Source organism: Diabrotica undecimpunctata, chromosome 6 (genome assembly GCF_040954645.1).
Source record: "Diabrotica undecimpunctata isolate CICGRU chromosome 6, icDiaUnde3, whole genome shotgun sequence".
NCBI classification, from domain to species: domain Eukaryota; kingdom Metazoa; phylum Arthropoda; class Insecta; order Coleoptera; family Chrysomelidae; genus Diabrotica; species Diabrotica undecimpunctata.
This window is the reverse complement of record NC_092808.1, coordinates 47,325,416-47,340,292: the sequence shown is the minus strand read 5'-3', so window position 1 is coordinate 47,340,292 and position 14,877 is coordinate 47,325,416. Positions and strand designations below refer to the sequence as shown.

The 14,877-nt window shown below is 33.3% G+C and overlaps 1 protein-coding gene across 1 annotated transcript in view; it reads right to left on the bottom strand.

The window, feature by feature from the left end:
• The window catches only part of LOC140444330 (protein turtle homolog B-like), a 984,236-nt gene that overhangs the window by 134,112 nt on the left and 835,247 nt on the right, over nucleotides 1–14,877 (bottom strand). Inside the window, exon 8 of the mRNA XM_072536081.1 lies at nucleotides 2,654–2,784. Coding sequence (XP_072392182.1) covers nucleotides 2,654–2,784 — 131 coding nt within the window. The remainder of the gene's footprint in view (nucleotides 1–2,653; nucleotides 2,785–14,877) is intronic.

The following is a 14,877-nucleotide window of genomic DNA, read 5'->3' as shown; positions in this document are numbered from 1 at the left end:
TAAACCCTTTATGATGTGTCTCTGATACAAGCTGTTGTTGTATTTTAGTTTATCGACGATATTCACGGTTTATTGGCTGTATTAATTGGCCATATCATTTTACTGTCCGTATTATGAAAATTTATCGAATCTATTGGAGGACCTAACCACTTAATTGGGAGGCCACACACATGGAATCATTGCAGCTCCCAGGAGAACCTAACCGTCTAATTGGGAGGCCACAAGAGCAGCCCATTGATGTCATCGTTGCCTTAAGTATTACCCTTACTATCTTCATTGTAAAGCATTGGCAGGGTTGATTGTTTCCTATTTTTAATAAATATGATTAGTTAAAAATTGTTTTATTTGCTATCAGCTAAGGATTCATGGTTTGATTTCTAGTTTAAGACAAGACGAACTCACAATTGAGATACTGAGCTAGGCGAAGCATAGACGATAAGCTCTCATGGTTGATTGAGGTACTCTTTTTATAATAGTATTTCAATTTTCTTTGGTAGTCTTATCGTTACAAGATATGACCAAATAAATGGAATCGGTCCTGCTGTGAAGGCGTTTTCCATTTGAGATCGTGCCCAGAACTCTATGTTTAGCCCCCATTCTACATATTGCGTGTGCACAACTAGTGAATACCATCATTACCACATAGCCTTTAGCGTTCACTGCTAAACATAGACCTCCTTTAGTTTTCTCCAAGGCTCCCGATTTTGTGACGGGTAGATCTAGTTTGTTATAACCCTCTTTATCATCCGTCGACAGTGTCAGAAGTCTTCCTTTATCTCCATATGACCGAATTCTAGGACGTCACTCCATTTTACGTTTAGTTTATCGAAAATCGTTCATTTTTGCTTCTCACGTTTCCAGCACAGTTCCACTGCATATAAAATCCTCTTCACAGCATCTGTAATCATTGGTCTAGCCCGTATAATGACATTGGGAACCCTATTTCTTACGTTAATCGTAACATAGAGCAGCCAAGTCTTACCAAAAAATTAAGAGAGGTATTTAAGTTTCTCTATCATATGTCAATGGGTACTAGAAACACGCATTTTAAAAACCGTGCTTTTCATAGTGGCATCACACTTCGCTGTGTTATTCGTTATGCGCCTTATTCGGTAGCATAAGACGAAGTGTGGAGGGTGCATTTGTCAAATATTTACTTCATGCGCACACATAAGCAAACACCCGAATAGCAAATACGCCTATCCGTCCACTTGTCGGTTTTTTAACACACTTCAAAGGACACGAATAAGCCGAATACACGCCGAGTGTATGTGTTGACTGCCCACACTTCACTCCGATGGTTGTCTCGCCGTTTATCTTTATAACCTAACCTAACCTAACTTTATTGTAATTCTCGTTATTCTTGAACCATTATTTTTATTATTGTGCCGTATTTTAACGAAGGTTGGCGATCACTTCTTTAAACCCTTCTCTATCTTCTGTAACGTGAAATATCTGTTCAACACTGATGTTACTCCAGTCTCTGATATTCCTTAGCCAAGATTTCTTCTTTCTTCCCAAGCCTTTTCTTCCCTCTACTCTTTCTTGCATGATCACGTATAGAGTATTTATCGTGTCTTCTTGAACCATTAATTTAACAAATTTGTGTGTTTATATACGACTATCGTACCTATTACGCTTTCATTTGTGGTGTACCTACTGTCGAATGGAGTGGACAAATAACAAGGTAATGAGATTTCTGGATTTATATTAGATGCAGCCTTGCATGAAATCCAAAAAATAGTAATCATAAATATAAAACAAAGAATAACGATGCCTGTAATAAAATCAAAACTAACATGAAAAATCAAAACTTGAATAGTGAAGGAACTGAAGAAAAAGAAGGATTTTCTTATTTCCATGTACCGATGAGGATATAAAACGAAAGTAAATAAGTCATTAGTAATATTTGCAGGTACCTCTTATTTAACCTTTCATGATTCGCCTACTAACGTATTGGTAAACTGCATTTAAGTAAAAATAAGTTACAGCGACCGCCAGTACATCCACGTCCATTTTGGTTGTGCCAAACGCGCATGACGCAAATATTTTGCATGTTTGGCCCTCCGACACAAGTGTGGAGTAGCGTATTTGTTATTCGCTGATAAATTACAAATATTTGGGCGAATACAGCGAAGCTGCATAACAAATAAGATATAGCGAAGTGTGGTACCGCTATCAGACATATCAGTATATTATATTTAAATATGGTATTCTTATAATATAATATAATCTGCTTATAATATAGCCACCCACGTTAATTTTATTCGTCTTTTAATTTTGAAGATATCCATTTATCTTGTCCTATTTTAAGTTTATGTATTCTATCGAAGGTTGGAAATCATCATGGCTATGCGGACTCTGTTGACTGCCGCTCTAAAAAGTTCTGCACTACTGCATTCAAAACCATTCCCTTAAGTTCTTAAGTCAGGATATTCTTCGTCTTCCCACATTTCGCTTTCCTCGGATTTTGCCTTGCATAATACGTTGTAATAATGCGTATTTTTGCGCTCTCATCACATATCCTAAGTACTCAAGTTTTCGTCTTTGATAGTTAATATTATTTCCGCCTCATTTAAATGGCCTAAATATTTATAACTTATTACGTATTCGATTTTATATTTTTATGATAACTCGTTTTTACGTTACTTACATTATGTCTCCAGCTAACTTTGTACACCCAGGGATTTGATTTTATATTGCATTCGAAGTATACATCAACACCTTCTTTAATTGTACTTCCATTCAGCGTACTTCCAAGTTCTAGAGATACAAGCGGAACATCTGAAAAAAATAGCCATTATTAGAAAGTTACTTTAGTTTAAAAAATAATAAATGCATCTAATAAATGTTTTATTAATACGATCGTTTCAAGTGTTCAATAATGGTATATTAATTAACAAAGTTTCGAACAGCAAAGTTTTTCCAAACGAATACCTATAGCTTTTGAGTATGAACAAGCGCAGCGACCTAGAAACTTGGAAAAATATATATAAATCCACTGATATAATAAAGATGTTTCTAATGAACAAATATTAAAACATTGATTTTGTACTAAAAAGAATTAATGTTATAGTAGGTAAAAAATGAAATGGCAAATGCAACTCTCTTTGTATTCGTCTATGTAAATTTTTGCGGATTTGACTACATAGAGAAGGTTGCGTCAGTCAATGCGAGATGACGCTAAAAGCGGACATCCACATCTACCGTCAGAGAAGCGGTCTCCATTACGTTTATTTGCGCTAATTCCGTGTATGACTCGGTGTAACGAGCTGGATTTCTCATACAACTGCGGAATATTTAAAATATCCAGATGCAGTTATAACACAACAAGAAATAAAATTTGGTCAGCACAAATTATCCGAATCCTTAATTCTTTACTCATATAAGTGGCGTTTCATGAAAATACGTATTTCCTTTTATTTTAAATAAATGGGGAATTCATTCTCCCAATTTGGGGAATATATATTATGATCCATACTAATTAATACTGATGTATTTAATAGGCTCTGCGTCTATTAAATTTATCAATTAAACTTGAGTGAATACCGCCAATTTTAAATGATACGTTCTCCTGAGCCACATATCCCCTTCTTCTTCTTATTTGTTCACATGTTTACAATTTCCTGAAATCTTTCTCTGTCGGCTGCTGCGCGAAATAATTCTTCTACTGTGGAACCACACCATTGTCTAATATTACGCAGCCATGAAAGTTTCTTTCGACTAATCCATCTCTTTCCTTCCACTTTTCCTTGCATTATAAGGCGAAGTAGATGGTATTTAAGTCCTCTAATTATACGGCCGAAGTATTCTGTTTTTCTCCTCTTTATGGTGTTTATGAGCAGACGTTCTGAATTGATCATTTGAAGAACATCTTCATTGGAAGTGTGCGAAACCCACATATCCCCTTATTTAAGCCCAAATGAATTCAATTGGATTTAGCTATCAAAAGTAAAGTGGACGTTTCCAAAACATTACTACTATAAACTCTAGCCATTAAATCAATATTATACTGACGATATCTACCACGATGATCTTTGATTATTTTTATTAGTGCTACTTTGACCATATTTTCTGTCAATGAAACAAATTTTTCACGCAGCCAGCCTTGCATGATCGATTTCTGATCAGTCATCATTGGGATGCATTCAAAAAGGCGGCTACCATAAGATCCATTATCCATCCCTATGATAGAGTTATTATCAACACGCTGAAGAATATTCTCCAATTACTTTTTGAACCAAGTGGAGTTCATGTCTTTATGATAGTCCCTTATTTTCTTCCATATAAAAAGAAAAAAAAACTGATTATCTACCATATATTACCAAACTTTGCCAACTCCATGTCCGGCGTTAATCTAAGTCTTATCAAGGTAATAAATTTTTGGGCGTAGATACTTATTTCCTTGCATCTGTTGGACAGCCACCTATCTTTTGCCACTCGAATTTTCTTCTTGATGTTCCCCTGAATTTATTTGTATTTATTCAGGTCTTTTGCTTTACGGCTTCTTTGTTTTTCCAAGGGTGTCTTTTGTCTCAAAGTCGTTTGTTGTTTTCTTTTTCAATTGACATAAGGGCATGTTAAAATTTTCCCCATTTATGGTTAATGCTTAGAGTTTCCGCATTATCTTCTTTGACTTTTCTTAAGTTGTGATTTATTTTAAATTTCGTTTATGCATATATGTTGTTCTATTTAAGTTGCCTTGTATCTATGATATTTTTTAAAGTAGGTTTCTTTAAAGTTCTTGATTTCACTCTCATAACACGGGTCATCAGACAAATCAAACGGGTTCTGATCAAAGGATATCTCCGCTTCTATATAAGTTTTGGTTGTTATTGTAGAATTTCTGTATCTTCTGTTGACGATAATAATATAATCTATTTGATTTCAACTATTTTGTTGTTATTATGGAGGTATTCTATATGCATATAATCTACATTTAGGAAGTTTATACAATATATTTCTCATTTATACAGAAATCAACTAACCTATTGCAACATTCACTTCTCTACTCCAGTCAATATCGCCCACATTCACATTAGTACCGCTAACAATACGAATCTTGGAATTCTGAGACTCTCTCAGAATAAACTATTAAGATCCATAGTAGAAAATCGACAGGTACATTTACTTCACAAAGATTCACTAGATGTAAAGCCAAGATTAAAGATTACAGATTTACAGATTACAACTAGGGCGGACAACTTTTGGCCTGACACACTGCGACCTTTACGCAGTGCTATACTTTGTCACTTAAAGCTCCTTATCCAACCAACTCTCTAAATGAGCTTCCGCAGCATTGGGAGAGGTCCTCTCATATAGATGCTTTTGGTATGCTTTTGGCATGCTCTTATGTTTTTGGTTTTTCCTCTCCCACTTCTAGATTCCACAGCCTTGTGAGGCCTTCCCATTGGCTTAAGGCGTTCAGAGCAGTTTTAGCTTCTTCCAGAATGGACAAGTATGTTCCGACAAACCCATACGATTAAAATATTTAATGAGCCTACAGTGTCCAGTGAACAGTCCCACTATTACTCTAACAGTCTTTAGATGTTGGGTCAGTAACTCGGCTGTGAATTTGACTAAATGTCCCTTAATGAGCTCATTAGCCTGTAACGTTATAAAGGTCACATCTCTATTAATTTATATTTTAATAATTATTTCATTTTAATTTCTTTATTAATTTATTAATTTCTTTATCTTCAGTTTAATTTTTACTATTTTTTATTTATAAAAATAGTTGGCGCCCCATGTTTTTTCTCTTCTTCCTCTGTCTTTATTTTTTTTCTCTCTTTCTGTCCCATAGAATAAATATTCGCCCTCTCACTTTTGTTCGGCAGACTATTCTGTTCCGTGTTGACTGACAAGCTAGTTTCATGATATCTATAGCAACATTCTATGACATCTGTGCTAACTTCATTCAGTCTCCCACTTTCTGTCAAAACAACTTTTCTGTAGTGGGATTATTTTTTGCCTCTTTTTGAAATTTATAAAAGAAGGCAAAAATTATTATAAGACTCATTTTTATGGTCTACAAATTCTCTTGGGGTAAGTACTTTCATTGTGATATTTATTCTATAATTCTGACCACATTTCCAATATTTGTAACCTTACTTTCTTTCGAAAGCACATTTTTTTTCTGATATATGCATTAGGACTCTGTAACAGAATTTAACTAAGTAGTAACATTCATATTTCATTTTATCCTTGCCATACGCTATTTGTTTAAGTGTAATTTTGTAAGATGGCAAGGAAGTTAAACCTTTCTTTTTGATGTGTTTCTAACGCAAGTTGTTTCTTATCCTTTTAGTTTATTGGACATATCAAAACTTTATTGGTTCACTGGATATTTTATTGGGTTTGTTGGACACATCAAAACTTAATTGGATTTGTTGAATTTATTGGTTTATTGGACACCAAAACTTAGTCAGGACATACAGCCACGTGTGACTGCAGCTCTCTCTCCAGAAGCCACAACTTCTAATTGGAGGACCCAACAGCTAGAACACACAAGCAGCCCATCGAAGCAATAAGTAACACTTATTAACTGTTAAGCTTTGGCAGGGTTAATTATTGTTTTTTTTATTCTTTTAAATAAATATGTTTAGTTAAAATTTGTCTTATTTGCTATCAACTGAGAACTCAGGTTCAATCCCTAGTTTAAGACAAGACGAACTCACCCTTGAGATACTGAGCTAGGTAAGGTATAGACGATAAGCTCCCATGGTTGATTGAGGTATTATTTTTACAATAGTATTTCAATTCTCTTTGGTAGTCTTATCGTTACAAGCCTGCTTTTATTCTTAGGTAATTTTCTATGATTTCAAAGATTTTTCTTGTATCTATTTATTATTAGCTGCTGTTTTGTATGCATTTGTAACCCCAAGGAAGGGATCCGTGCCAATTAATGGCACAATAGCTTCTTCTCGGGCGAATCTGTCCCAACTTAATATCTGGGAGAGGGCATTCAAACAGTCCCTCACAAGATTTAAATTAACCTGCACATAACTCAGGTATAGCGACAACTTCTGCCTGAAATATGGTGGCATATGTTCCCAAGCTTAACCATCGCTATAAATAACAGTCCCCGTACCTTCATCGATTGTATACAAACTTAAGTTTTTCATTACTGGCGGACCCGTTTCCCAGTCTTCCCTCTTTGGTACTACGATTGTACCAATACAGTATACAGTATACAGTTGAGACAACATTAATGACAGAGAAGATCTGGACGCAGAAGTATATCCAGGCTGGCCAATCCAAGAAAATGGACGGGTATAACGTCAACTCATCTATGTAGAGCGGTCGTAAATATAATAAAATGGGTCAATGTGGTCGCCAACGAGACGTTGGCGTCTTTAAAGAATAAGCACCTTTAAAAGAAGATAGTGTTAGCTATAAGCATGCCCAGAACGAGGTCCGACCTTATATTAGCCTGTTGACCTGTGTACTGTTGACCTGGCCTCTCCCTGTATAAATATGAACCTCAACATACTTGCGAAATATCTCTCTAATAGATAATAATAGTGAAGTGCGTAGTAAAGTTATTATAAATTAATTAGTAAATTAGTAGTTTCTAATTAACTATAATTCTAAATATTATACATGCCATGTCCATAAATATACTAAAATAACTGATTATATTAATATTGTCATTATAACTGGAGTTTATACAAAAAAAGTATTAACTGTTTTATTTAGTAAACTGCCACTTTAATAAACGATTCTTTATTAGATAAATCGTCAGTAAAAATGTGAAATAATAACCTTAATGTTATAATTATGCTTTCGTCTAAAGTCATTTTCAATAGAATGTTATCATTATAGATATTCAATATATAAATGATAAAATATAGACATTAACCAGAAAACGATAATGTTATTTTGTTGTAAATAATGATTTGGTTGCTTTGTAAAAAAATGTATTTATATTAAATGTTCCTTATATATTTTATTCCAAATGAGCTTAAAACTTCGATCTTTTATTTTGTCCACTTCTTTCAATTATTGTTTTTAATCTATCAATTTTTTTTCCTTTTTCACATGGTATTAACTTTTTTAATTGTATAATGGCTTTGCCATATGGTATTAACTATGCATAAATATATTTAATATTGTTACGACAGTTTCGTGAGATTTATTTCATATAGAAAAAGTCTCTAGACGAAACTGGAGAAGTAATGTCTTAATTATAATGAAGAAGTCTAGAATTTTCGAGATGTCATTGTTGAACAGTAGTATTTGAGTTTGTATTAGTAGTATTTTAGTAGTATTTTATTTCTGGCCCACTTGTATCTCTTGTTTTTGGGGTGAGTCTTGAATTGATGGTATTATGTTTTTATTAGGTTCAAAATTGGTGTCAGTCCTTATTTTTTTGGATGTAGAACTACTTTTATTACCTCCCTTATGAAATAGATTGGATGATTGTTCTTCTGTTGGAGATGGGGTTTGAGGTAGATATCTTTTGGTTGATGTTGTTCATATTTCCGTTGTTGGAAGGGTCACATTTGACACCTCCATCAAATTTATTGGAATAGGAGAAGTTAGTGAATTATTTCCGTGGTTTTCTGTTGTAGGAACCTGCGAAGTGATATGTTGAGGTGGATTAGAAGTTGGAGTAGTATTTGGTAGATCAGAATTGATTAGGGGAGAGGTTTATGATGAAAATTGTGAGGCAAGATGGTCATTTTGTTTGCATTTGAAACAAAGCGATTGATAGCTGGATAAAAATATTTTGTAGCTAGCATTATCATGATTGACCACGATGAAATCAGGTATGGTTATATTATCTAGGGGTTATATGTATACTTGACGCTTAAACCTGAGTATGTGGCTATATTCAAGATTTGTAGCTCCAATTCTCAAACATGTTATTGGTGACATCAATTTCAGGCCTAGGTTCTGGAGAAGATTGCTCAATATTTCATGTGGTGTTGTTGGACTAACATTAGATAAGAGAAGACGTTCTGATGGGGTGACTAGTCTACGTGCTAGAAGTACTTCATTATTTATTTTAATGGATCCTTTTTTATTGAGAAAATCATCAACTACAGCTTTAGTGGAAAGGTAAATGCATACTCGATTATTAGAGATTCTTGACGAATAAATAATATTATTTGATTGAACGAGTGGTCCTAGTTGTAATAGATAATCTTGCAATTTTGCGCCATTATTTGAACTGAAGATGATGGCTTGTTCTTTTAGTGGAAATTTTGGACTAGTTTGTGGAAATGCAACAGTAGAGTACATTGGATTACTTTGGGAAGTGGTAGGAATTTCCATTGTTAATAATTTATTAATCATCATTTAATTTTACTTGAACACTTTGTTTTAATTATAATCATATTCAAGTACGGCTCTGATTTTAATTGTTGTTGATAAAAAACCAGTCCGGTGTTGTAATATGATGATGATTTTATTTAGATCGATTTTCAAAGTAAATATATTATTTCACTCTAATTAATGTTCTTCTACTCACGTTTTTAGGTTTTCGTACAACACTAACTTTATTAAACAGGTATATTACTTTTAATAATTTACTATGGTGAAAATACTCGTATAAAATTGCGAATATATCGGAGCTGAAATTAAATACACTTTGTGGTTCGGAATCAGGTCCGGTTTCCTCATTGAATTATTGAAAACAAGTATTGTAATATTTTTGGTGTTCCAAATAAAGTTATTTAAAATAAGTGTAACAATATTATTTCTTGAATAATTGACTAGTTTTAAAATGTCGCTATTGAAATAAATGTTAAACAAAAGTAATATTTTTTTCACTCTAGATAAAAATAAGTATTTAGTTACCAGAGTATCCAACTCTTTCCTACAACTGTTTATTTGTTTGTAGAATTTAAATGTATGGTGTTTCTTTTCTATTGTGGTGTTTGACTGTCTCGTTTCGCGCTTTCTCCCACCTTTAGCCGCTGTGTTTATTTTTTCGTTGCATTTAGTGCAGTATTTTTTTATGTGTAGTATTCCATAATATGGAATAATATATTATATTATTGGTAGCTTTTCGTATAAAATTTGCACGTAGTAATATAATATCAATGAGTAAGTAAATGGTCAATTTGGTTTTTTGTTTGACCATTTGGTGATTGCTATGTAGCTTTGTGGATGTTTCTATTGGGAAAATACGTACTTACTATCGCCATTCTCAACGATATTAGAGAGTAATGGAGTGATTGCATGGGAATTCAATTTTAAATAAAAGCAGATGTATTGTTCTAGAATTTTTTAAAATATTGTAAAATATGCTAAAAAATATTGTTGATATGGTTCTTATCACCTTCGTTTCGTCTGTCAGACAGTATGTCTCTACATAGTAAAATATGGCAACACACATGAGACTATAATATTTAAAAATAAACATTAAATATTAGTAGTGGAATAGAAAAAGAACAAGAGGAAGACCATTAACGAGATGGCACGATCACCTAAAAATTATATCAGGCACAATGTGACTGAGAATACCAATCAAGAGATTGGAAAGTGAGAGTGGAAAGAGTGTGGAAACCTAGACTCTGTCGGAGGAATCTATGAAGACGCTGGAGGCTTTCGAGATGTGATGCTACAGACGTATGCTTTCGATCTGATGGGCTGGTGCAGTGAAGAATTATGATTATTTTCGCAGAATGGATAAAGAATATAAGAAAACAGGTGTACTTTAGTCATACTATGAGAAATAATAATGAGTATGGTCTACTTGGTTCTTAAGGGAAAAGTTTTTTGTAAGGGAAGTCCGGGAATACGATGTATTTCCTAAGAAATTTCAACGTATTTCCATAACCTAAGAATTGGTTCAATATGTTGACCGCACGTCTGTTTAGAACAGCTATAGACAAAGTCAAAATTGCCATGATGATTGCCAATATCCGAAACGAGTAAGTAAGAGAGAAGAGGGAGACTTAATGGCACCGTTACATTTTTTCAGATATGTAACTTTTTCTACAACCGATCTAGAACCTTAATAATTTTGTGAAACATTACAAATTTGTCACAGTTTTGGATATTATACACCCGAAAAATATATTGCTAATAAATAACGAGCTTTTGTAGAATCTAGTAATAGGGACAAACTAATAATGTCTTCCCGTACTTCGGGAGACTTTTACTCCTTGTGTATAGATTAAGTCCCTTTGGATGTAAAAACTAACTTTACTCAGTCATGACTTAAAACAAAAAATATTATAAAAAATATAAACACTTTCTGGTAGAAAATTTTACACAAAAAGTTATAAAAGCAAAAAAAAAATGATTGTTGAATATTGAACATCCTCAGGAAAGACAAAACATCCTATGCGCTTACTGTAGCTCCTAAAAGTCGGGTTTGGTAACTTTTTAAAATTTGGTCATGTACGACTTCACCCATGTCTTCCTTTTCTGGCCACTTAAAGGTTTTATCATCCTATTTTGGGAAAATTTAATTTTAAAATCTTCGTTTTTTTCCCGTTATCTGTCCTACGTAACGATGGACTAAGTTTATTTTTGAGACAAAGCTTACAATTATCCAATCTTGCATACTCAATTCAAACTCGTCACCTTTTGCTTTTGATTCACATTCAGTATCCGTCTCTACCTGCATTTCATCATTAGGATCATATTCAGACTCTGAGGATGTTTTTGATCCTTAAGTATTTTTTAGTTATTTTTTTTAGTACTTTTACTTTGGTCCTTTGCTGTTTTTCTAATTTTTTGTCTTCTTCAGCCCTAACTTCAGCTTTAAACGCAAAGTTTTTTAATGCAGCTGTAAGAATTTTCGTAGCAGCTCACTTTTTACCCTTTTAGTCTTGGATGAGGTCTGATCATTTCTGGGCTAGTAAAAGTAGCAGAAGTGAAAGACTAGTTGTTATGCTCTATTGATGTTTGTTGTAGTTGTTCATTTTGTGAAATATCTGCATTTACAGAATGTGATCTAATTGTTTGAGGTGTTATAAAAGTGCCAGTAGAAGTAGAAGGCTGGCTTTTACTCTCTATTACTGTTCGTCGTAGTTTTGATTATGAGAAATCGACCCTGTTGAGGAATGTGGTCAAATTATTTCAGGGGTGGTGAAAGTGCCAGTAGAAGTGGAGGGTTGGCTATTGTTATTTATTATGGCTGGATGTGCAACATCAAACTGAGATAAAGTGGAATTGTTTTCCGAATCTTCGCGATAAGTAACATACGCCGACATAAAATCTTCATCTTTAAAAATATTGGAATTGAGAGGCCATATACCCGTAACTCTGAATCTACTCTTAATATTACGTGGAGTAAAAGCTATGGCGAAAGCGTAAGCTAAGCATCCTCCGACTTCTTATATTGTAATTGTCCTTCCTGGGTGGGTCACCATTCAATCATCACAGCACAGGCAGTCTTAACTCTAGAGAGGAGCAAATACACTCCTGTCCTGTCTAAACGCTCGGAGCTTAGGGAATGTATGTGGTGGTATGGTAAAAAGAATTGTGTTCTTTGGCCTACGTTATGGTTTTTAGACTAACGTGGCTATCATTATTGTTCATTAAGATTAAACATTTACTGTCGGTAGTCGTCTTTATATGTTTTTGAAAATCCACAAGGAATCTACGTTCCTGTATTTGGCTGTATACCATATATTAAAAAATTAATTAAAATCCTTTGTAAAAGGTATATATTTAAAAACCCAAACGGGCTGTGTTAGACAAAACGTTTTCGGAATACATCATTCCATCATCGGTGTCTAGGAGTACATGAATGTAGCCACTAAATATATGGGTAAAAACCCGTTAACAAATAATTAGTTACATTTGTTCGACATTATATCTTATAAATACTTATGATGTTAAAGTTACCGTTGGATTAGGTAACATGGCGACATATGACTCCACGTTGAAGTTGCAAGTCCTGAGACGGTGTGTCTACGAGGACTTTATGGAAGCAACTGAGTTGTCTAACAATTATATGTAGTTTTGTACGTTATAATCATGATATATTTTTTATATGAGTTTTAGATGAGATAAGTATATATAGCCTGAAGATTTGTGCTTGAAGGACTAATCATTTTTTGTATTTTTATCTAATAATAAATTATTTATATTACCTATTTGTTTTTTTTTGCCTACCACTAGATATGATAAGAATGCTGCAAATTCCAGGAAAAACATAATAAGTAAGTTCCTACATATTTAGTATTTTTGCTTTTGAACTTTTTCTACTGTTTTTTTTTGGGTTTTCGTGCGAAATAAACTGTTATCTCCATGTAAAACACACAATATTATCAATATAATCAATTCTATTTTTTGTCATCAGACTATTGATTTAAAAAAAATTGATATAATTACTAATATAAGAACCGCTTAACATCCCTATACCCAAGAAAATCCCAAAATATATTGCAAAACCAAGTTTTTGAACCTTTTATTAGCATTGAAGCTTATGGCAATTTTAAAAGTGTCGTATGGGTGACGTATTCCCGCCTTTAAAAAGCGAGCATTTGATTGGTCTATAGTTACGAGACAACCTACTTAACATCTACTAACCTTGACCGGCGACAGTCTTTTGACTATGGCCCTCTCGTAATATTGCAATTACCTGGGTTGCCTCCACTGGTGAAGTATCCATTTATAAAATATTCACTTACTGCACTTTGAAGTGTAAATACACGTCAACGTTTGAAAAGCGACTGAGACTACTCCTATTACCGAATTTAAACTTCTATAACCAGCTAACTAAAGCACTGGTCAATGGTCCACCAACAATGCGCAGTTACTATTAATTGGAAGTTAATGTTAATGCGAAGTTAAAATATAAATATACAATTATATACTCTTAACGTTGCAGCTTAAAAATAAACGCTTTAACAAAAAATGCTAGGTATGTTTTGATCCAATTAAAATTATCCATAATCTTATATCTGCGAAACTACTTTTTATGGATATATTTTAATAAATTTAATACTGTGATGAAAATATTCTCTCAAATATTAAGCTTTAAATTATGTGAAACGATGAGTGCAATGCATAATTACCGTTTTTAAAATTTTTACTTGAAACTAAAAGTAGAAATGACCAAGTTATATCTATCCTGAGATGGATAAAAGGCAACGGAGCGTAAAAACCTAACGTCGTCCCTTTTTAATGCATCTCTTGCCATTCGCCTTTTACATAATTCCGGGGTGTCGGAAAATAATTTTAAAACTAAACTTTATATTATGTGAAACGTGAAGGCACAAAAGAACAGTAGAATAGAAAAGGATGTTCATTTCCTCTACAGCTACAGCTTTGTCTACTCCCTACCCTGGCAGGTAATGAGTTACGGAATTTTATAATGTTGTTTGAAAGTATAACTGAGTTTTTGTTTCGCTCCATTTTTTGTTTACTTCTAACGAAACAAAAGATAATGTGAACCGTGAAAATGGGTTTTTGAGTAATAATTACGTGTAATAAAACAAAGGGAATGATATTTTATGCGTCATGTTAATACTCGTTTAGCTTATTACATACATAATTTGCACTGTATTTGAAAGACACCGACTTATTAATTACAGCAGTTATGATGCAATAAAATTTTATATAATTTGATAGTAACTTGTTAGGCAATACTTTAAGATCTATACAATATAGAATTACGTAGTTTGAAAAACTGCTGATGCTTTTCGATATTGTTTATTCATTCTAAGTCTTCTAAGACAGTATGAACAATTATAAAACGAAAACAAAATAATTATATTCTTTTAAAGAAAAGCAAAAATAGACCTTGTCCAAAAAACGAGACTACCGATCTATCTAAGGGATCAAAAATGGCAGTACGGAATTCTGTATATGGCATGTACCAATAAAGTAAGTACAAATTTCTTCAATCTGAATTTGATAACAAGCCATAAGATACTTTTTAATCAATACTTTATATAAATGTATGTT